The 25,257-nt window shown below is 37.2% G+C and overlaps 1 protein-coding gene across 1 annotated transcript; it reads left to right on the top strand.

Moving 5' to 3' along the window:
• Positions 1 to 3,808: 3,808 nt before the first annotated feature.
• Positions 3,809 to 21,242, top strand: LOC106078536 (ficolin-1-A-like). Its single transcript, XM_056031048.1, has 5 exons — positions 3,809 to 3,956; positions 12,787 to 12,821; positions 15,052 to 15,186; positions 18,260 to 18,382; positions 20,640 to 21,242. Exons 1-5 carry the CDS (start codon positions 3,902 to 3,904, stop codon positions 20,997 to 20,999), a joined length of 708 nt encoding a protein of 235 aa, XP_055887023.1. The 5' UTR covers positions 3,809 to 3,901; the 3' UTR covers positions 21,000 to 21,242.
• The last annotated feature ends 4,015 nt before the right edge of the window (positions 21,243 to 25,257 follow it).

The raw sequence follows: 25,257 nt of genomic DNA, 5'->3' as shown, positions 1-25,257 counted from the left end.
TTCAGGTTGACAACCCCTCTTCAATATTATTCTTAGGTTAACTACATTCACCAAATTCTATGAGTGTAGCTAAATGGGGTTTTGAATGTGTTAAAAAAAAACTCCAGAGATTTTTTAGTTTAAACCCCCCCAACAGATTATTTTGACGATAAAACTTCACTTTTCGATATGAAATCTAATGCAAACTACAGTCACCTAATTCCAAGAGCGTAGCCAAGAGAGGTTACAAATTTCTACCAGTCGCTGGGCTCCATTAATAAAGTGCAGTAGATAGTCATGCTGTCTGTGTTGAAGATTTTAGTTAACAAGTTTGTAAGTAATCAGCTTATAAAAACATGACGTCTAATAAAAGAAGTTCAATTCTCAGGTGTATGTAATAAAACGTCAACAAACACATTAATTATAGCTGCACTCAAGAACATCACCGTATTGATGTTGAGATGCTGATAGCCAGATTTTAATGCATTTGGAGATTATCGAGAACATGTCAAAACACTACATCCAATTCTTAATCTTAGTGATTTTTAAGCAAACTAAACGCTGACAATCGTGAAATGAAATATATTATAGAAAGATGGTACAAATTGCCTGTCGAGCACATGTTGAATTTAGGTGTTAATGTAGGTCGTCCTTTGGTAATACCTCCAGACAGTCCTAACCATTTTTGTAGGAGTATAACTTATAAGAAAACGCTTAATTCTTATATCTGTTGCATTGAATATTGTTTGGACTTTAATGTGGAATAAGGAAAGTTAACTCACCGGTTCCCAGGTCGCCGATATCTTTCTGATTGCAGAAGCACAATCCAACTATGAATAGCTAATACTCCCATTAAAAAGGAATTATTCCACAGTACTCCTAATAAAATGTACATTTCCGATTCACAAACACCAATTCTAGATAAAACAATCTTCTGTCGAAAAATCAACGACCATAACTCCAGTTACTTAACACACTAACACACTCGCTCAGGTCAGCTTCGCCCCACAGCATAAACAAAATTCAAAACGTTCTCACGTGCAAAAATGGTCAGTCGGGGGGAACAGGTTTACAACAATATGAACGATTAGATCTCTTTCACTTTTCCTTCTCTCTCTTTCTCTCTCTCTCTCTCTCTCTCTCTCTCTCTCTCTAGAACTCACATTTTGCTTTTTTCCACCCGCGCATCGTAATGTTATCTAACATCAGGGCCGGACTTACTTAACTGGGGCCCTAAGAGAAGTAAATTTGGTGCATACAAAGCATACAAAAAAATAATTACGCAATTTATTATTAAAACTAAAACTACCTGTATCTATATCTGAATAAAAATGACCTTCACATAGCGCAATTACTATTGCATTGAACTTGTATTGTGTAAACTTCTTAGATCTATTCGCTAAACGTTTCACCAAATCGTTTGAACCGAATTCTAATTTTTTAAAAATATTTGCAGAAATCCAAAGAGCAAATGACTTTCCATTGCTAGAATGTAGGCAATTTGTACTACCTTCCTATAATACATTTCATTTCACAGGTCAAGTTGGGTTGCCTCACTGAAAGCCATCCGTCACAATACTTACAAATAACGTAAACTGATCGATAGCATGACGTGTAAACCTGTACACGGGCTCATTCTTAAAGTTAGGCGTCAACGCTGTGGGGACCCAGCTTTCCATACGATTTGAGACTTTCGATCGTTGCCTCCCGCCAAGCCCTTCAGGAACTGCAACGCCCCCACAAGTCTTAGCTGGCTTTGAGTGAAGAGGGATTTTGTTTTTGTGAAACACTGTTTATGGTCTACGTTTTTCTTACTTAGACCGTCCATTTCTCTTTCATTGTCAGAAAAAGAGAGAACTGTATGTTGGATCTTGCTTGGTTACAGTAACTCCTTCTAAACTTAAACAGTGATTTAACACAAATAATAATGATATTTTTGTTCATAACTTTACTAAATGTAAGGTAAACAAATTTACATCATGGCAAGAATGATCTTAATATTGCATTCAAAGTTTGTTTTAATGATGTTCGTTTGTAGGATGAAAGAGACTAAAAAGAACATAGAATTTTAAGGCTGGGGGGGGGGGGTCGTTGTAATGTGGGCGGTTTTATTGATGGGTTTAAGAGTGTTCCGGCACAACAAACATAAATAAACTTTCAACCCTGCGTAGCACGGGTATCAGCTAGTGATGTATTTTTGCTTCAAAATCATACATTTTTAATTAATTTTTACAATCCAATTACCCCCCCCCCAAGAGGAATCTGTCATCCTAAATCTACGTAATTTTGGTGATATCTATAAGGTCGACTGACATCTGATTATGTTTTAATTAAATTCTGGATGACTTATTGTTTGGAAACCTCAAGTCATTCTGTACACATCAGTCAGTGAACAAATCGTCAGCACTCAAACAGTGGAATTTAAGAAATAAATGCATAATGAAGACATTTATTTTTTTTATGTATTTCATACATACATAGTTTATCTATGGGGTCATGGTGGCCACGTAGTAAAGCTCTTGGTTTCCCGGCAAAATAGCGCGGACATAATAGCGCCGATAAAATATCCCGGACAAAATAGCGCGGAAAAATATTTTTTACATTCATTTGCTGAAACTACTTTAGGTATCGTAAAGTATTAATAGAGACATTTGTTTATTTGAATGTTATAATTATTTTTCAGCAATTTAGCAGGAAACACTTTATTTATCTTAAAATATAAACATGCAAAAATTATAATAAGCTAAAATGAATAATTTCTAAATATATCGTTTATTTATATTCCAAAAATGCACTTTAAATACACGCTAATATACTTCCATACTTGTCAGATTTACACACACATACACATGCGCACTTTCACAAAGTTAAAATGTTTGCAGTCACATAGAAATTCCATCACTGGCTTGTTTCCATACATTGACAATTTAGCTTAGAGTCGTCTGTTAAGTTGGAGGTACTTTGTCTTGCTTGCAGCTTTACTTCGTTCTTCAGCATTGTACCTCAGAATCTGGTTCTCAGTGTTCTCCTTTTCTCTGAGGGAGTGAGAGATTAACTTGTACACATTGGGGTGATGACCGTCAGTAGACAACTGGTGCAATACCTCCATGAATTGTTTGCTCCTGCTAGATTGTTTTCTACTCGTCCTCTAATATTCCATTATGCTATAGGAAATCTTGGAGTCACTCTGAGGTTTCGCCTCTGGCGACCAATATAGTTGTCCTCCCAACAGCCACACAACGTCCTTTAACATCTGTCAGAGGATCATTAAGTTCTTCAAAGGCAGTAGCTAGCTAATCCTGACACACCTAAGTTTGCCAATGTTGGGGCAAGAGACGCCCTGGTTTGATCAAAGAGATCTATTAATATAGAAGAAGATAGAGGCATCAACGTAAAATGCTGCTCAGGATCTTCGCTTACAAAAATCCGGTACTTTTATACACATCATATATAAGTCCGCGCTATTCTGTCGGGAAATTTTGCGCCATTTTGTCGGCGCTATTTTGTCCGCGCTATTTTGTCGGGTCACCAAACCTCTTAGCCTTCGAACCAAAGTGTCTGGCGTTCGAGTCTCTGTGAAGACTGTGATTTTGAACTTAAAATTTTTTAGGACGCCCCAAACTAATAAGTAGCTGAAATAAGTTCAGGAAGTTAAGTCAGTTGGTCGTTGTGCTGGCCACATGACACCATTGTAAACCGTAAACTATCTTTAAAATGATTCATTTCAAGTATTTCAAAAACTGTGGTGGAGTAAAAATATTTGAGAACAATTGCTCTCTGTTGTCATGGGCTCTATTTAAGTGCAATGTTTTCAATAATCTGTGAGCACACAAGTCATATTTCTAATTACAAACGTGGCCGAAATTAATCAGTTTAGATCAAGGGCAGAGAAATCTTCACCTTTCTTCAGCAGACCAGAGCGATGGAGAGACATGGAGTTTATTTATTGTTGCTTTCCTTAGCAGCAGTTTTTCCAAGTGAGTCAAAGTTTGTTTCTAATAGCTTCCTTAGTGTATTGAATGTGTCTATGTGTAATATGTTCAATAATAACGTGAAAAAAATATCATCGGGAATAAATCTCTAATTATTGCTTAACAGTTGCTATGGATCATAATAAGATATTTCCAGGTCTCACATTTTTTTTTTACATTACTTTTATTATTCTATTTTGGCTGGAATATCTATCTATATAGTTCGTCCATCGTAATTCGATGATGACCACTTTTGTCATCCAGGGGGCTGAGGGCTTTGCACTGGGGTTTTATGCCTCCTCATGTGGCTGATGAGACCTGTGTGAGCCCTGAATGTTCGGCTGCATACTGGGCAGGTTATTCCAGCTGGAGCTAGAGTCATTGGCCTTGCTTTTCTTCTCTGGCGTTTTTCTTCTGCCAGCGTTGTTCTCTTTTCCTCAGCTACCTGTGCGCCAGTTTTCACAGCGCGACGTCATGATGCTCAGTCATGTGCCTCTGTCTCCCAGGTGGCTGGGTCTATGCTGAACGCCTTCAGAGAAGCTTTGAGGGTGTCCCTGCGTTTTCTTTGTCCGCCTTGCGAGCGCTTTCTTCCCTTAATTGGCCATACAGGAGTCGTTTAGGGATGCGGTGGTCTTCCATTCTGTAGACGTGACCTGCCCATCGCAGCTGGGACTGCATCAGGATTGTGTGGATGCTGTTATTTTTTCTTGCCATTTGACATTCAGTATTTGACTATCCATCCATCCATCCATCCATCCATCCATCCATCCATCCATCCATCCATCCATCCATCCATCCATCCATCCATCCATCCATCCATCCATCCATCCATCCATCCATCCATCCATCCATCCATCCATCCATCCATCCATCCATCCATCCATCCATCCATCCATCCATCCATCCATCCATCCATCCATCCATCCATCCATCCATCCATCCATCCATCCATCCATCCATCCATCCATCCATCCATCCATCCATCCATCCATCCATCCATCCATCCATCCATCCATCCATCCATCCATCCATCCATCCATCCATCCATCCATCCATCCATCCATCCATCCATCCATCCATCCATCCATCCATCCATCCATCCATCCATCCATCCATCCATCCATCCATCCATCCATCCATCCATCCATCCATCCATCCATCCATCCATCCATCCATCCATCCATCCATCCATCCATCTATCTATCTATCTATCCATGCATCCATCCAGGTATGTATGTATGTATGTATGTATGTATGTATGTATGTATGTATGTATGTATGTATGTATGTATGTATGTATGTATCTATCTATCTATCTATCTATCTATCTATCTATCTATCTATCTATCTATCTATCTATCTATCTATCTATTATTTATATGTCTGTCTGTCTCACTGACTGACTATTATAACCTTGCCTTGCACACACCCACGGTATCCAAGCTAGTACAGAAGGTGGCGCTATAGATTGTGCACTGTTAAAGACTAGACTTGGAAAGAATGTGGATATTAGAGAGAAACAGATTTCCGCTCAAGTCTAGGAGCTTTAAATGAAGCTGTGTTAATAACCGACTGACTTGAATGTGTTTGTGGTGTCCTGTAAATTAACATTTTTCCTTGCTGAGTTACCTCCCTCAGATTGATTTCAGTTTGTATATACCGTTCTCTCTCCTTGAATAATGTATGGCTGTTTTAGAGACATTTTACGTGCCGACGTTCAGACACTTGCCGAATAATCAACACCATGAAAGCTAGATATACTGAACATTACCAATGTTTATTCAGCTTAAGACGGAGTTTTTTTTTTTCACTTTTTGAAAGAAATACTTTAAGTTGATTTACACTGTGTTCACAGCAATTGTTTTGTACAAAGCTTCTATCAACTCGCTTTGTCTCTCTGGTACATTGTTTTATACAAAGCTTCTATCAACTCGCTCTCTGGTACATTGTTTTATACAAAACTTCTATCAACTCGCTCTGTCTCTCTGGTACATTGTTTTGTACAAAACTTCTATCAACTCGCTTTGTCTCTCTGGTACATTGTTTTATACAAAGCTTCTATCAACTCGCTCTCTCTGGTACATTGTTTTATACAAAACTTCTATCAACTCGCTCTGTCTCTCTGGTACATTGTTTTGTACAAAACTTCTATCAACTCGCTCTCTCTGGTACATTGTTTTATACAAAACTTCTATCAACTCGCTCTGTCTCTCTGGTACATTGTTTTGTACAAAACTTCTATCAACTCGCTCTCTCTGGTACATTGTTTTGTACAAAACTTCTATCAACTCGCTCTGTCTCTCTGGTACATTGTTTTGTACAAAACTTCTATCAACTCGCTCTCTCTGGTACATTGTTTTATACAAAACTTCTATCAACTCGCTCTGTCTCTCTGGTACATTGTTTTGTACAAAACTTCTATCAACTCGCTCTCTCTGGTACATTGTTTTGTACAAAACTTCTATCAACTCGCTCTCTCTGGTACATTGTTTTGTACAAAACTTCTATCAACTCGCTCTCTCTGGTACATTGTTTTATACAAAACTTCTATCAACTCGCTCTGTCTCTCTGGTACATTGTTTTGTACAAAACTTCTATCAACTCGCTCTCTCTGGTACATTGTTTTGTACAAAACTTCTATCAGCTCGCTCTGTCTCTCTGGTACATTGTTTTGTACAAAACTTCTATCAACTCGCTCTCTCTGGTACATTGTTTTATACAAAACTTCTATCAACTCGCTCTGTCTCTCTGGTACATTGTTTTGTACAAAACTTCTATCAACTCGCTCTCTCTGGTACATTGTTTTGTACAAAACTTCTATCAACTCGCTCTCTCTGGTACATTGTTTTGTACAAAACTGCTATCAACTCGCTCTGTCTCTCTGGTACATTGTTTTGTTCAAAACTTCTATCAACTCGCTCTCTCTGGTACATTGTTTTGTACAAAACTTATATCAACTCGCTCTCTCTGGTACATTGTTTTGTACAAAACTTCTATCAACTCGCTCTCTCTGGTACATTGTTTTATACAAAACTTCTATCAACTCGCTCTCTCTGGTACATTGTTTTGTACAAAACTTCTATCAACTCGCTCTGTCTCTCTGGTACATTGTTTTGTACAAAACTTCTATCAACTCGCTCTCTCTGGTACATTGTTTTATACAAAACTTCTATCAACTCGCTCTGTCTCTCTGGTACATTGTTTTGTACAAAACTTCTATCAACTCGCTCTCTCTGGTACATTGTTTTGTACAAAACTTCTATCAACTCGCTCTCTCTGGTACATTGTTTTGTACAAAACTTCTATCAACTCGCTCTCTCTGGTACATTGTTTTGTACAAAACTTCTATCAACTCGCTCTCTCTGGTACATTGTTTTGTACAAAGCTTCTATCAACTCGCTCTGTCTCTCTGGTACAGTGTTTTATACAAAGCTTCTATCAACTCGCTCTCTCTGGTACATTGTTTTGTACAAAACTTCTATCAACTCGCTCTCTCTGGTACATTGTTTTGTACAAAACTTCTATCAACTCGCTCTCTCTGGTACATTGTTTTGTACAAAGCTTCTATCAACTCGCTCTGTCTCTCTGGTACAGTGTTTTATACAAAGCTTCTATCAACTCGCTCTCTCTGGTACCTTGTTTTATACAAAACTTCTATCAACTCGCTCTGTCTCTCTGGTACATTGTTTTGTACAAAACTTCTATCAACTCGCTCTCTCTGGTACATTGTTTTGTACAAAGCTTCTATCAACTCGCTCTGTCTCTCTGGTACAGTGTTTTATACAAAGCTTCTATCAACTCGCTCTCTCTGGTACATTGTTTTATACAAAACTTCTATCAACTCGCTCTGTCTCTCTGGTACATTGTTTTGTACAAAACTTCTATCAACTCGCTCTCTCTGGTACATTGTTTTGTACAAAACTTCTATCAACTCGCTCTCTCTGGTACATTGTTTTGTACAAAACTTCTATCAACTCGCATTCTCTGGTACATTGTTTTGTACAAAACTTCTATCAACTCGCTCTCTCTGGTACATTGTTTTGTACAAAACTTCTATCAACTCGCTCTCTCTGGTACATTGTTTTGTACAAAACTTCTATCAACTCGCTCTCTCTGGTACATTGTTTTGTACAAAGCTTCTATCAACTCGCTCTGTCTCTCTGGTACAGTGTTTTGTTACAGGTTATCTCTGCCACTTTCCATTCTCGCATCAAGTTCAAACTTTGCACAATTATTTCATGTCTTAAGCAAAACATGAACAAATAAAAAAAAATCAATCAACTAATTTATTAATGAGTGGTTATTAAATAATTTAAAGGAAAATAAATCTTATAGTATTGAGAGGTATAAAATGTACATGTTCAGTTCTTTCACGTTATATTCAGCTAAAAAGTATTGCATACAGTGAATCACTTTTGTTTTGTTATTCAGATTATCTGATTCATGTTGGGAAAAAAAAAGGTTAAGCTGTCCTTGCATTAATTAATGCTTACATTACCCACAGGCCTTTGGCTTTTTTTTTTCTTATTACATCTTGCAAATACTGACATCATTCTTTCCCCCCCCCTTTTTTTTTTTGCACTTCAATGAAACTGTCCACATTTCGTTTGGCGAGTGTATTCTAGTATATGTTACGTTTAATTAGAATGGCCGGCTTTAAGTAGCCCTCACTTGTTATCTGTGAACTCTATCACTTTTCTCTTCCTCCCCTTTTTTCGTCCCCCCCCCCAAAAGACTTGAGAATTTTAGTATCTGGTAACATGTGACATTAAATCGCTACTCCTCCCAAACAAATATTTGTTGGCAGGGAATTCAATGACCAATATTCCCCACACACAGTTCTATGCTTTGGAAAAGATTCCTACATACGATTTTTTAGACATATACAAGCATTAATTCCACTTTTCAGCTTGTTATGGAAGTATTTGAACAAACACAATCAAGTTTTTTAATCTATTGTTAAAACTCTTTTTAGGGTCGAGGTTATAACTTCCATTTCAGCTTTTATAGAGATCGAAATACTCAAATTAAATTGTGCGAACACACAATTAAAAACATATAAAAATAAAAGAAATCACCGTGCCGTTAGAGATTTGAACCACTGACCTTCAGGTGCAAAGTCTAAAAATCTGAACTAACCGGGTGTTATAACCTGCACAAAAAGTAAACGGATGTATAATCTTGTTATTTTTAAAAATGTTCATATTTACAACAAAGGTTAGGTTGAAATAAAAAAAATATCGTTATAGTTAAATTTAACCGGTGTGGTTTCGATCTTGAAAGGTGTTTAGTTGTTACACGGAAGGAAGTAGCTGGTTAAATTTTAGAATTTTTTTCGTCCATGGCAAGTCAAATTAGAGTTTTCCCAATGAGGCCAACGAGCTACCATTTTTATTCTCAGCAATATACATCACTTGTTAAATTTCTAGGAAAATTGTTAGAGCCATTTTTGAAATCTGTGTTCACCAATCAAGATTTTTGAATTTTCCACGAAGCTACGAACTGAATAGAGGTATTGGAAGACATTTTTATTTTTAAAAACAATTCCTCTTTTGAGAGTCTGATAATGTTTCTTTAATAGAGTGTTTGACTCTCAATAAATAATGAAGGGTAGATTTAAATAAACGGAATATTTTTAACAGCCAATGTCACAGTAGGCCTATTTAAAATTATAATGATAGGTCTAGATCCAGAAATATAATGTTCTTGAATGTCTATTTATCTATTCGATTCTTTATCGAATACATGCGGAAAAAAATGCCCTTCGTCTCTGTTTAAGATTGAGATTGTCAGGGCCAAAATCAACTTCATCGTAACAGACACACTAATTCACGGGTTAGAAAAAGTATGTCAGGTTGATCCTTTCATTTTAGCCCTTTTTTTTTTACAAATAAAACCAAAATAATAAACAACATACAAGCCATGGAAGACAGAACAACGGTCGTAGCCGGTGTGAATTTTATCGCTAGTCTATCCATCTATGTATGATATTGTTACGTATTTCTGAATCTTCTGGCTAGATATATTAGTTGGCACACAAATAAAAACACAGCAAAGAACTTGACGACTAAACTTTCAGTTTTATCTAACTTTATTGAATAATAACTATAACAATTCGTCACTGTAACATGTAGCGTATACGTCTTAAATCAACTGTATCGACTGTAACGGCTCAAGTCCACTCTCTTCTACTGTCTCGCACAGTAGACAACAGTAACGACGACTGTCCTGACTCTTTTCCCATGAACTCTCTGGTTTATATAGAGTCCCTAATCGTTTGTCCAATATTGCAAAAACACTTCTAGTATCCTCTGGAACAACACGGGAGGAAACATTACATCCTGTCGTTGTTTATACATGTCGGTTCCAGAGGACACCTGCTGCAGTGTCATCTCGCCGACTAACTGTCACTGTTCATTTGTCAAAATGCCCCCCTTCGTAGATCTGTTCGTCCTCTGGAACAACACGTGAGGCACGTCACATCCAGTCTTTGTTTACACGCATAGATTCCAGATAACACTCGGTGCTGTGTCATCTCGCCGGGGTCACACATAGTGACTGTGACCTAATACGGATTCATGAACAAATATAATCAGTTCACATTACCTATTAGCGGGTATAGCTAAAAATATTCTATTAGAATTATAGCTAGACTTAGGTAGCCTACTTTAGATCAACAGATCAGTGTTAAACGGTACGTGACGTTTTGGCGACGCCGTTTTGGCGACGCCGTTTTGGCCCCGCCGTTTTGGCGACGGGACGTTTTGGCGCGAGCCGTTTTGGCGACGGGACGTTTTGGCGCGAGATATCATTTGACGATAATTTAATAAGCACGTAGCTTTTTTTTAATGAACCCTTGAATTCCAGCGACTAAGGCAAATAACCATGGTGTCTATGTATACGTAATTTAGAGTATTTTGAGAAACATGGTACATGTATTGTATTTTTACTTATATTAGCAAGTGTTTGGTATGTATAGCTGGAGATACCATACAGTTATTAAATAAACCAATGTTAATGTAAACAAATAATTGCATCAATTTTTTGTCTTTCATTGTTTCATTTTGTTATTTAATTTTTAAAGTAATATCTTAAAAAACTTTTTTGAAAATAAAAGTGTGCCTCTTAATAAACACACATACACAAGCCAAAATGTTTATTAAAGAAAATGATGTGAAAAGCAAACACACATTTACATTTAGTACGTGAAAAATATGTGTTAACAGAAACACTCATGTAAAACATAGATATGAATAATTCTTTTAAAAGAAATAATACAATAAACGTACATAATGTATTTCGCGCCAAAACGTCCCGTCGCCAAAACGGCTCGCGCCAAAACGACCTTCACGCCAAAACGGCGGGGCCAAAACGGCGGGGCCAAAACGGCGGCGCCAAAACGGCGGCGCCAAAACGTCCTGCTTCGGTGTTAAAAGTGTGCTGGCACGTTCGTCCAGAGGTGTACTGGTCCCTTCTTGTACTGCCTAGGTTATTAGGTATAACCTCCAGGTATACAATTCAACTAATGTATGCAACAAAAGACTTTACAAAGTCGCAGGTAAACATATATACAAAGTTTATTTACATGAATAAAATAAAAGTGTAAATACATGGCCATTAACTCACAGGCCGACACAACAAAAAGTAAACAAAAGATACTCAAAAATAATATGGCACACAGCCCTAGTCATATGTTACATTATCGTCACATTCTGGTTATCAAAAATAAAGGTCACAGGCCTCAGGTCAACACATGACCACTTTTGACCACTGGGTTACAAACTTCCGGCTTACACAGCAAACTGAAGGTCACAGGCCTCAGGTCAACACATGACCACTTTTGGCTACTCTAGGGTTACAGGCTTCAGGCTTACACTAGCCACTTTTAGCCAAAAAACAAAACAAAATGGTCATGATGAACTATAAGCTTCAGGACACCTATGAGCCTACAAGCTTCATAGAATCCCACCTATAGACATCCGTTTGGTAAAGCCCATCTGATGATTCAATGCAGGTTAAATCCCTCAGAGACAAGGCTATAAAAATATGTAAAGTCCATCTGATGATTCAATACAGGTTAAATCCCTCAGAGACAATGCTATAAAAATATGTAAAGCCCATCTGATGATTCAATACAGGTTAAATCCCTCAGAGACAATGCTATAAAAATATGTAAAGCCCATCTGATGATTCAATACAGGTTAAATCCCTCAGAGACAATGCTATAAAAATATGTAAAGCCCATCTGATGATTCAATACAGGTTAAATCCCTCAGAGACAATGCTATAAAAATATGTAAAGCCCATCTGATGATTCAATACAGGTTAAATCCCTCAGAGACAATGCTATAAAATATGTAAAGTCCATCTGATGATTCAATACAGGTTGAATCCCTTAGAAAAAGGTTACAAAAATATGTCACGTTTGGGAGTACCCCAGGATGCAGAACATCAGGGTAAAAATATACTGCCTGGAAATCATTTGAGGCTATATCTCTACAAATAATACATTATAGAAAATACAATAATACTAAAGATATACTTAGCCCAAAGATCTCCAGAGCAGGGCACACTCTCCGAGTACCCCATGACACACGACCACTAAAAGAAAAAATACTATACACAACACAGGTCAAGTGGTCAAGCTGGTAACTCAGGAGCAAGTGGCCCCTAAACACAGTTTGCAAGGCCTTTTATAAACTACATAAGGGGAATCACTCATAACTATACAAGTAATCAAAAATAGTCATTTCCCCATTATGTCACTCTACCTGTCACTGTTCATTAGTAACGATATGTATCTATCTAACTATAGACTCTTTGACTTATGTTTCAGGTTATCGATGTACTCTCGGTAATTGCCCTAGAAAGGTAGATAATCCTTTAATAATATTAATAGTTATTGCTTATATTCTTACAGTTGCTTTTGGGTCATAATGAAATATTTCCAACACTTAAAAATTCATTGAATTTATGTATTTATTTACGGACCATTATAATACAGAGAATGCACCAATTTAGTAATAGTCGACCCACGTCGTAGCATACGCAAGAGCAATGGAGAGGGCGTCGCCACAGTAATTCCAATGTTCGCAAACAAAGCTTACAGCCATCTTGCGAAGTTCGAGAGCATGAGTTTCTTCGATGACATTTTCCCAGAAATATGCGACTGATAGAATTAAACAGTTACCTGATGCAGGAATTTCGACTACATTGAAAGACCTGTTGACTCCACGAAATATATGTGGAGTGGTGGCCATGTTTTTTTTTCATTCATAGTTCGTCCATCGTGGTTCGATGATAACCACTTTGTTATCCAGGGGTCTGAGGGCTTTACAATGGGTTTTTGTGCCTCATCATGTGGCTGGTGAGACCTATGTGAGCCCGGAATGTTCGGCTGCACACTGGGCAGGTTATTCCAGATGGAGCTAGTGTCATGGGCCTTGCTTTTCTTATCTGACGTTTTTCTTCTGCCAGCGTGGTTCTCTTTTCCTCAGCAACCTGTCTCCCAGAGGGAGGGGAAAGAGTCACTTGTCTGTCTGCCTGTCTCCATGACGTGGGGGAGAGATGGGAAATCGCGTCCATCGTTTGTCCACATTGGTCCAGTGAATGGGAGGAGGGGCATGCATCAGTCGGACGTTCAACCAGCTTGATCCTGTCAAAGTCTAGTTGTCAGAATGGAAAAGGTAAAATGTGAGATTAGTAAAGAGGGGGATGTTGGACCAGAGAGGGGTGGGGGTGGTGTTTTAGTGTTTGGTGGGCTAGGTTAGAACAAATTTATAATTAATAGCTTTAAAAAAATATTAAATACTTGGACCTTGTGTGAGATTAAGACGTGTCGTCACAACGACTATGAATCATATAATGGAAATGAGATGAATCCCTAGTCCCTAGTCCTTAGCTGTGGTCGGGACGATGTCGCCCATACGTCAGTTCCCTCCTCTTCAGATAGTTGATGGCTAGTGCCGACACAGTATGGTATCAGCAGGGTGTAACTCTGAGTAATGCAAACAATTTAGGGGTCTCCTGCTCCTAATTTTTCCTCAGCAGCAACGCAACAGAGGTTTGAAATAAGTTTTCCTTCTCCTAGGTGTGTAGTCAGCCATGACTAACGAACGCCTCATGAAATGTACACAAGTTGACCCCAAAATAATAACTCAATTTCTGCTCCTTTACCACTCACTTATAAAGCCATAAGAATGTTACAGTGCAAAAAAGGGTCAAATATTTAGTAAAAATGATACGAATTTTAAAAGTATCTACATCAAGAATATTCATTATTACGATAAATGGAATAAATTCCATATATGATTAATTAATTATCTTATCTTATATAATACAGACGTTACTTCAAAAAAGAATATATAGCTTTAATATAGCATGTTCAGAGCGCTATGGTCCTATCTCAGTTGTGGACCAGTAGGGGGAGGGGGGGGGTATCTGAGAGAAGGTTTTCCGTGCCTCCTTTAGGCGCTTAGTAAACACAACTGTGCTCGAGTCGGGTGTCGAACCTCGAGCTCCCTTTATAGGTAGCCAAATCAAGTTCAAGCGTACTTAGCCTCTCGATTGTATTTATTAAAAAGTTGAAGTAATTGACCTGCTATCTAATAATCATCTCAAACATTTCTAAATATTTCGAATTTTACGTCTACAGGTGTCTTGTCAAAAGTTTTCCAAATGGAAATGTCTCATGCTCAAAGATTATAATTTAAATTAATTTAAATTAATAACTACGTTCGAAGCTGAACCAAATGAAGAAGAACTATTATCAAAATTCTCCTAGCTTCATTCATCGCATTAGTTAAATTTTGATATAATTAAATCTGATTCTAAATTTCTATATTTTCGTAATACAAAATTATGTCCCGCCCCAACTTTTTCTTTATTTTTTTTTGGGCGCATTCCTCCAAAAGTTTGCTCATCACTGCTTGAAGCACTCTCCAGCATCTTTGTCCTTTCATTCTGTCTCCAAGTTAACCCGTGTAATGTTCTTTAATCTATCGTCACATCAAAAAGGAAATTCCCAATTTTGATAACTTCTGAGCGTCATCCTATTGTATCACTACAACCGTTATATATTTATAAATGTATTTATTCACAGATTAGTTTACCCTGTCTGAACAGCTTGATGCACACCAACACACTATTTCCCCAAGAAGAATTGATAGCCAACATGGACGGTTATGACTCCATATGTGATTCTTCGGACCCTAAGGGATTATTTTTTGTTATTCAAGTAAATATTATAGAGAAATATTATTTTTATTATTATAATTATTATGATCAAAATTGATTGTTCATACTATTTAGTTCCCGGTCATTTCATTCACGGTCATTTCAACTTTGGTCACTTCATCCCCGGTCACTTCATCTCCGGTCATTTCATCACCTGGTTATTTCATCCTCTGGTCCAACAAATGATTATTGTAAAAGGTATGAAATTATTTTCATTTACATGACAAAAAGTGTGACACATTAATTAACAAGGTTACAAAGACAGTTTGTGTGGAAACAAACTCAAAATCGGCCCCCGAAGTGTTCCACCCAGGCAGGTAAAAAGGTAGGTTTCAAAACAAATTGCAGAATTCAATTCTGTCAAAGGCAAATGACAGAGAAGAATGGATAAAGAAGGTTGACAGATCATCTGTGGTGCCTCAACGGTCAAGAAGAACAAGGGATAGATGAAAGTGAATGTCAAGTTAGATGTGAACCTGGCCTAATTGATGTCGTATAATGAATATATAATTAATCTAATTGTTTTGTAAAAGTTAATGTCTTATTCATAGCCTCAAGAAAAAAAAATTCCTTAAAAAATAAAAAATCTTTTTTTTTTTGCTTTTGACGTCAGTTGTCGAGCTGTTTACATCCTAGGAATCCTTGGGCTTTTGCCTCTTTTTGAGCATTGCCTCTTTTTTTGGCTATTGGCCTCTTTATCACCATATATCTTTACATTTAGGCGGAATTAGCAATACTTAGCTGAGAACTCTAATTGGTCTGCAAACTCATCATAGGTGTAACCTACCTAAAACCTTCCTGGTCAGATCTGAAAAAACGGTTTTAAGTTTAAGTATATCTTTGAGTAAAAATACCACCGAACTGGCCACTCAGGGAAAGCTAATGTCGGAACATAATAATTTGTCAAAATATAATCATCTTAAAATTAAAGCTGATCTGGAGATCTAAATCTGCAACACACGCCAGTGGAGGCCCCAGCATATATTCAGTAAAGAGTTAAACAAATTGAGGTTCTGAAACATTTTTTGAGGCCCCCGAAAGGAAAAGACGCTATTAGTTTTTAGATCATTCAAAGTTCTGATGCAACGGCTACTTTTTTCTTTTCTGAAAGTTAACCATCTAATTTTTAAAATTACATATGTAAGCAGATTTTTCAATATAAAAATAAAAAAAAATACACCACTTTTAAATGAAAAACTTCAGGGAAGGTAAGTTTTTTAAAAAAGGTCACAGACTTCTTCATTAATAAGTCAAGCTTCATTCATAGATTCGAGCATTGGTACAAAAATGTGCTTCTAAGGCCACAATGGAAAAATGTGAACGGATCATTATGAAATATATTTTTCATTTATTAACTAAATCATTGAAAGGAAAACTGATTGAAATGTTGTTTTTAAAAAATAATTTTGATACGAACTTTGTTTTAATTATAAGTTTAAAAAACTTTTATAGCGCGCTGTTTTATACACTTGTCAGTCTAAATAAAACTAAATAGAGCCCAGATGATATATATATTTTATAAATGTATTAGTAATTTGAAAAAAAAATTATTTATTAAGTGAATCTTCTGACAGCTTAAGGATGCAGATTTATTTATAATGTAAACAGTAGTATCACATTAACAAATGAATCGGATACGGACATCATAGCAGGCCTACACTATTACCCGATACCAAAAGGCCTACTAACATTGGCCTAGGTCTAGTAATTTTAAGACTAAAGGAAGATAGTTTACTTCCTAATCCAAACCTCCCGCAGGACGACAGGGGATGGGAACGGGCAGGGTTTGAACCAGGGACCATCGATAAATCCGAACGACAGTCTAGTACACAAACATCACGACCAGGCAGGATTCATACATTGGGGGTTTTAACTCAAAACCTATTTGGCTATGCTCATAGCATTTTGAGTGCGTAATTTGCTTTTTTTATATTGAAGAGGTATTTTTTAGCTTCAAACCCCACTGGAGAGGGGTTAAACTAAAAACCCCATTTGGCTACACTCATAGAATTTTGAGTGCGTAATTTGCTTTTTTTTACATTGAAGAGATATTTTTTAGCTTCAAAACCCACAGAAGGGGCGTTTAAACTCAAAACCCATTTGGCTATGCTCATAGCATTTTGAGTGCATAATTGACAAAAAATGAGTCACTAAATTCCAACCCCCCCCCCTTCTCTGTGGGGGATATTTCATTTCGGGGCGGGGGACCCCAAACCCTTGTTTCAACCCTTTGTTTCATTTGCGAATTCATATTGTGTACCAAGCTATTACTGTCCACTATATAATGTTACAGGGAGCTTTTTATTTTCTGAAATATTTATCTCTGACACAAAGTATGAATCTATTTTTAATTAAGTAAAGACATTTTTTGTGTAAATAATGAAATATTATTTCCGAATTGTGAAGCTATGGGGCCCCTATCAACAGTGGGACAAAAACAAGAACGAAAGTAGAATTACTTCAAAAACAACAAAGTTTACATAAAGTGCAATTGTATTATAAGTTTGGATCAGTCTTTCATTATTACATATGATCGACCTAAACATAATAAAGCTGTGCGATTAGAAATAATTTTACCAATTGCTATTGTTTAGACTTTAGTTTTCGCAATGGGCTATGATCCTATCACTTCTCTGGACAACTTTGGAAAGGAGAAGGGAAGAAGAGGGGTATCTGACTGTTCACATCATCGTTTTTTTAATGCATTAAAAATATTCACTCAGGGCTCGAGTCTTCAAGGGGACTATTTCAACTTATACCATTTACACACATGTCCCTCAGATAACACTGCGCTCCATGCACTCAACGCTTCTACAGGTTCCAAGTTTCTCCCTTAAAAGTTACGGTCTGAAAGTCACTCCCCATGGATCTCAGACAGACAACATGCTTCACTACATTCCATAAGAACATTACGACCTATCTGTTCAAAACTTGTTTAGATTAGTTCGTCATTTTAGCTCTCGTGTTTAGGTTTGTAAATGTTATCACAGAGCCTACATCATGTTTGTTAACAGCGCTCTATACATTTAATAATTAGTATTATTAATATTAATATAATTTTTGTTTGTTTTCAGCGTCGCTATGCTGCTTCTTCAGTCGATTGGAATTTAGACTGGGAAACGTATAAGACAGGTTTTGGTTCACAGTGTGGCGATTTTTACCTTGGGAATGAAAACATTTACCAGCTGACAGTAAAGGTAGAAACGTTTTATGATTTGTTATTTATTGAGCATAGTAGGGCTTAGACTTATTTATAATTATCTATTAGGAAAAAAAATACGATTACTTAAAGTATGTAGGCCTAAAATATAAATTAGAATCATGTAACTTAATTATATAACGTAGAATGTTTTGGTAAGGCACATTATCACTGACCTTCAAACTATGACCCTTGATACGGACAGACCCATTGAGATCGTGGCAACAGAATAGGCCGATAGGATATTCTGTTCGTCTCTTTGAACACGCTTGCCTGGTCGCAGACTTTGTTCTACTCTCGAATGGGTTCAGGCAAGTTGGATTGCACCCCGAGGATACAGATAGAGCTGGCAAAGGTCTCTGGCAATTCACTGTAATGCTCTTTGACCACAAAAACTCCCTGGTAGCCTTTGCAAGATGAATGGAACATTGGCTGGACCACATAAGTCTCTGATTTCATCTTGACATCAACATACCGACTTGGATACAATCCTTCCAGTAACATTCAATTATCTTATCCTACTCTAGCTATCTTTCAATTCTTATTGTCTAATTCTATACACATGGTTTATCTTTACTTATTTAAAAAAAACAACTATCCACTACACAAGGTTTTGATAGGGACAGTGAATAAATGAGCAAAGTTGCAACTTTAGCCGAACATGGGAAGTGGGAGAAATAACGTGTACAGAATGTGTAGTTGACAGATCAAGTTGATATAACAATAGGGCAGATAATGTAAACGTCATCTGTTATTGTGGCCTAAACATTAATTGTTATATGATTCAGAAGATAGTTTTAATGATTCTTTTGCATTATTAATTATTTTAAAATGTTTTTATATATTAAAAACAGGAATAACCTATAACTAATAATGAGATTTAATGGCTAGCCATTGTGTGCATTGGCCGGTCAATGTGAAGCGATAATGGCCAGTTCTGGAAAAGCTGGTCAAATCGCTAATTGGCGGCCGTATTGCTAATTCTCCGGTTTCGGCTTTTTTGCCGCAAGATTTGTATACATATATATCTCTCTCGGAGACAATAGATGCGCTCAGACGAGTCGCTGGTCTTGGTTTCGTTCTGAGACGGACAGACTCTGATGTGACTAATCAGCAGCAGAGTTTGCCACAGTTCGTGCATTTGTGTTCATCTGTTTTAGGTCTAGCTGAAAGAGCTGTTTTCTTTTTCTGTCTCTTGATTGTCTCTGTGGTTTTCTAGTCTGTATAAATTCAGTGAAAATATTTTTTAAGGCTTAATTAAGAAAAAATATCGTTAGCAGAAGTTTTTTTTGTACGGTGTGTCAATATTAAACTTACACTGCGATTGGGGCATAATTTGTGGACTATTCTATCTCGACTTAGCTGAGAGAATTAATAATAAAAAAATATGAATATTCAAAATGCAATAAAAGTAATAAGAAATTTAGTTCTTCACAACACATTGCCATATCATACAGCCCGCATAACACCTTTCCATATCATACAGCCCGCCTAACACCTTGCCATATCACACAGCCCGCCTAACACCTTGCCATATCACACAGCCCGCCTAACACCTTGCCATATCACACAGCCCGCCTAACACCTTGCCATATCACACAGCCCGCCTAACACCTTGCCATATCACACAGCCCGCCTAACACCTTGCCATATCATACAGCCCGCATAACACCTTTCCATATCACACAGCCCGCCTAACACCTTGCCATATCACACAGCCCGCCTAACACCTTGCCATATCACACAGCCCGCCTAACACCTTGCCATATCACACAGCCCGCCTAACACCTTGCCATATCACACAGCCCGCCTAACACCTTTCCATATCATACAGCCCGCCTAACACCTTTCCATATCATACAGCCCGCCTAACACCTTTCCATATCATACAGCCCGTCTAACACCTTGCCATATCATACAGCCCGCCAAGCACTTTGCCATATCATACAGCCCGCCAAGCACTTTGCCATATCATACAGCCCGCCAAGCACTTTGCCATATCATACAGCCCGCCTAACACCTTGCCATATCATACAGCCCGCCAAGCACTTTGCCCCACATAAGTCCATTTTTATGGAGGGTAGGACGTTTGGGTTGCTTGTTGTTTGCTTCTGAAATTCCAGCTGAAAATAGTGGAACTTGCTTTTTTTTTATTTGGATTTTTTTTTTACAAAATAGATGATCAGGGGTCGACTTTTTTTTAAAAAAAATTATCATTTGTGTATATAAATATTGTTGTTTTGTCTACTTGTCAGGCGTCCTACCTACTAAGGATCAAAATAGATTTTCAAGACAAAAACTTCACTTACTACTACTCAGGGTTTAGATTAGGCAGTGAAGAAGAAAGCTACAGACTTTCTTTAGGCATTACCGATAGTGCTAATAAAGATCTTCTTGAACACAATGGAATGAATTTTTCCACTTATGACAGAAGTGATCCCAATGGTTGCGCCTGTTTCTACACGTCAGGCTGGTGGTACAACGCTTGTTTCAAGGTCAATCTGTTCGGAGATATGCAAAGCACAGAAAATTCGTTTGGTGCCATCTGGGAGTCCATCACAGGCTACGGCAAATCTCTCAAATTTACGGAAATGGCTATTTTGAGTCAAGGATAATTGTTTCAACATAATCAAATGAAGCACTGCGCATGCGCTGACTCTCGTACATAACAACATTAGGCTATAGACATTGTCTAATTCAGTTTTACTCTTTTTAAAATGTTGGTTTGTTTCTTGTGAAACTTTTGATAAGAGTTCAATGATCTAAATTGATGGAAATGATAGTGTTTTATGTTTGCATGTTTGTAATTTAAATTACAATGGAAAGTCTAAATTAAAGAGTTACTACTGCTGTCTAAAGGTTTGTTCGTTTTCTTATTTCTAAAATCTTTAACAATTCCTCTATTAAGGTCGCACATCCATGTGAATAGACAAAAAAATGTGTTTGTAAAAATTGGGTGAAACTACAGCTACTCATTTAAATAGTGTACGTCCTGTATACTTGTGGATCCAGAACTTTTGAGTGTGTCTGTGTGGGGGGGACGATTGTTTTCCGATCCCTAACCCTAATACCCAGAAAGCGTTAACTCTATGTATAAAGTAACACCACACACATATGTGTATATGTAAAGTCAAATATATTGTTACGAATCTCACTATCCAGGCTCTCTGCAAACTGCACCATACACCACCAACTTGCAGAACCTGACAACTCAGGGCTCCAAAGTAACGTTAACACTTTAATAGTTGAATAAATAACAGCCAATACTGTACAATTGGCAACACGTACACTGTACAAATATCTCTCCGATAACACCGTACCGCCGTATCAACTCTTGCACTGGCCTCTCCGTCTCGTTCTGGGCTTGCTCTGGGTTCAACAGTTCAGGACTGACTTCACACACTAGGCTCGTTGTGTCGGACTCGATCACAGACCAAGATCAAGACGCCAGTCGTCTCAACTGTACTTGACAGTACTCCGCACTGAACCGTCGTAATGCTCCTTACAGAACCACACCGTTGAACTGTGCTGTAGTTGACCGTGTTCTGAGCCCCTGTCGTGAACCTTCTCTCGTGAACCGTCTCTCGTGAACCTTGCTGTATTGAGCCCCTTTTCTCGACCGTCTTGACTGCGACACCTCCGTTCTTATATAGGGTCCCTACTGGCCTTCTTGAACCGGACAGAACGCCTCTCGACGTTTCTAGGTGGTCACATGACTAGAACTCTCGTGACGGTCCTTCCCGAACCTTCGTGTTGACACTCGTCTCGGCTGACCGTCGTAACTCGTCACGGTTGACCGCTTGTCTAGCGCTGGCCTGGGGCGATTTGCGTCGGCTGACTACACTCACACCACTACCCCCATCTGTGCCACCACCAGGTTTATAACATATATATATACGATATATATTTATAGAATTTATAATAAATATTTATGTATAATCATGGCATCCCAGGGGGTAGAGTCGAGTTGGGCGGTGGGCTATCGCCCCGGCCACCGCTCCCCTTGATCCGCTAGTGGTTCCGATGTTCTATTTCTGTTGTGGTATTTATTATTACAATTCAAAATTTATTTTCAATAAAACTTTCAAGAAAAAAAAATGGTAATCATAATTTATTTAGATAATAAAGCATGAGAAAAACCGCTACATAATTTACAAAAATAATAGTGTTATGTTTAAAGCAGCCCCACGCTGCAGTGACGTAGATAGCAGTGTGCGTTTGGTGCGATCAGCACGTGGCAAACGCTTCCCCAGTTTGAATGAAATTACTATTCCACTTAGCTTTTCAGTAATACTATACATGGTACAAAGATGAACAAACACAAAATACTGTATTTGAAATGTAAACTAAACATTTATATATTTAGTTACTTTGAAAATCTCAAATATTCTTTCTATTTAATTAATTATAAGCTGTAGACCAGATGGAATCAAATTTACTAGGTTTGTCTTTATCTCTGAAAGCAACGCACTTTTAAAGGCCAAAAATTAGCTGTCCAAATGAGTATTCGAGCACATTTAATGAAACCATTCTCTGAGGTTATGGAGGCGCGGTGGCCGAATGGTAAAGCACTTGGCTCCCGAAAATAAGGTCTCAGGCTCGAGTTCTGATGAAGATCAGAATTTTTAATTTTGGGATCTTTAGGGCACATCTGAGTCCACCCAACTCCGGTGGGTACCTGGCATAAGTTGAAAAGATGCAAGGTAAAAAAGAGTTAGGAAGAAAGAAAGAAACACAGAGCAGAATTTATTCTTTTGGAGAGGATTGTTTAAGAAATAATCACCCAATTTTAGAAACATCTTGATTAGACAAATAACTATGAAATTTTGTCGCCTTGCCAAATTATTAAATTTTCAGATGGAAATCAATTTTCAGTAGTACAGCTAGCAACATTGCCAAAAATAAATTTGTTTGAAAGACTCTACAAAGGTTTATAGCAGTTTCTTTAGAAACCTCCGAGCTTCCAAAACAAGAACCGGTTGAGCTTTTGAATTAAAAAGAAATTTCAGCTAAGTCATTTAATGCCGAATACCTCTTGATTCGCGTACTTCTGACTATCGCGGTTAGTGTGGCTACATGCATGCTACGTTTTCAATACTAAAGTTGATCAAGAATTACTTGCAATCAACGATGACAAATTTACGGATTTTCATTTTTGTCACTTAAATAAGAACAAGTGTAATAAAATGAATTTTAATACATTTTTTGATAATTATACCATCAAGATTCATATTTAGTATTTTTCTGTATAACTGATTTTTGTGTGTGGAAATTAGCTGTACTTTAACTATGAATACAAATTATTTTTGCAAAAATGTTTTTTTTAAAATTATGTTTAGTACTTCTATATTGTTTTTGGAGGAATAAATGAGGTGGGGCCACGCCGGGCATTATTTATACTAGCTACGCCACTACCACGCTGGCAGTACCAGAGATGGATTATAAGCTCATGATTACAGTTAATGATGGTTAATGATGAGACTACATAATTCAAATATAAAAAAAGAATCTTTAAAAACATGGTATTGTGAATCTAAACATTTTACATTTTTCTTTTAAATTTTACCAGCCACCGAGTTACAAATTTTTCAATACAATATATATATATATATATAATTCTTTTCATGTCTCAAGAGTTTGGACACGCAAGAAGTAAAGGAAAGATCACTCTTTTATTTCTGCAAGTCAGACGGACTAGAGTTACCCTACGAAAAAAGAGGGGGTGGGTGGGAGAACAAGTAGTATTCACTTGTCACAAAATAGCAGAGCCGGACTTAACCGTTGTGACCAAGAAGTCATGGAAAGATCACTCTTTTTGATTTCTACCCCAGGTAGTTTTAGCGGTCTGCGAAAAAAAGAGAGAGGGGGGAGGAGAACAAGTAATCTAATCTGTGCTCACCCGTCACTAAAATGCAGGGCCGGACTTAACCATTGTGGGGCCCTATGCAAAACGGAATTTGCGGGGCTCAGTTTGGGTAGGGATACGAATTATAAGTGAAACTTAATAGTTTGTATTAGAAAATAAATTCGTCTTTGCATTTTATTCATTTTTTACTACATACAGAACTACTTTATGAGCCTTGCGTCATAAGTATATCATAAAAATTATATTTCTTACATAGATCACGCTCAATAGCAAGAATTACCAAATGTTTCAATCATAGACTTATATATTCTATATCTAGACTGGACATTGAGACTTTTTAACACTACAAAAAATGTCGTGAAAATTTTTTAGAAAGTTGGATCAAGGCGTTGTTTTGTAAAGTAGTTAAAAGAAATAAAGGCAATTTTTTTTTCAACCCTAACCTATGTAACATATAATTTAATTTTTAGACCTAGATCTAGTAAATGAACATCAAAAATAAGAGTACTCTCGTCTCATAATTAATATTTTGCAATTTTTAGATACATAATCTTCTTTATCAAAAGACTGAATGCAACACTAAATTATGATTTTTTGTGTATTTCAATTACTAGATCTAGATCTAAAAAATAAAATTATATGCTACATAGGTTAGGGTTGAAAAAAACAACAACCTTACTTCTTTGAACTACTTGACAAAACAACGCCTTGATCCAACTTTCTACAAAATGTTCACGATCAATCAGCCGCAGATAAGAATTTTTTTCGGTTTCCAGTCTAGTAGTATATATAAGTCTATGGTTTCAATCTATCTACGAGAATTGTTGAACTCAAGTTCATTAGTTTAAGGCGCGAGAAGCTTCTTTCACCAGATTCCAAAATTACGGGATAATGCCGTTTTTTTTAATCGCGCGTAGGATTGTTATTTTCCATATTGAATGACACCCCAAAATGACAATTTTTTTTGTATATATTTCATGAGATTTGTATGAGTTTTCAAAAGATTT

The sequence above is a fragment of the Biomphalaria glabrata genome, chromosome 5 (genome assembly GCF_947242115.1).
Source record: "Biomphalaria glabrata chromosome 5, xgBioGlab47.1, whole genome shotgun sequence".
NCBI classification, from domain to species: Eukaryota; Metazoa; Mollusca; class Gastropoda; family Planorbidae; genus Biomphalaria; species Biomphalaria glabrata.
The sequence above is the reverse complement of the archived record's forward strand: the minus strand, read 5'-3'. Positions and strand labels throughout refer to the sequence as shown.

Coding starts and splice junctions, on each gene's coding strand:
- LOC106078536 (XM_056031048.1), top strand. CDS start 3,902: ATGGAGAGACATGGAGTTTATTTATTGTTGCTTTCCTTAGCAGCAGTT. Junction 15,187..18,259: donor GATTATTTTTTGTTATTCAA/GTAAATATTATA, acceptor GTTTGTTTTCAG/CGTCGCTATGCTGCTTCTTC. Junction 18,383..20,639: donor TTTACCAGCTGACAGTAAAG/GTAGAAACGTTT, acceptor TCTACTTGTCAG/GCGTCCTACCTACTAAGGAT.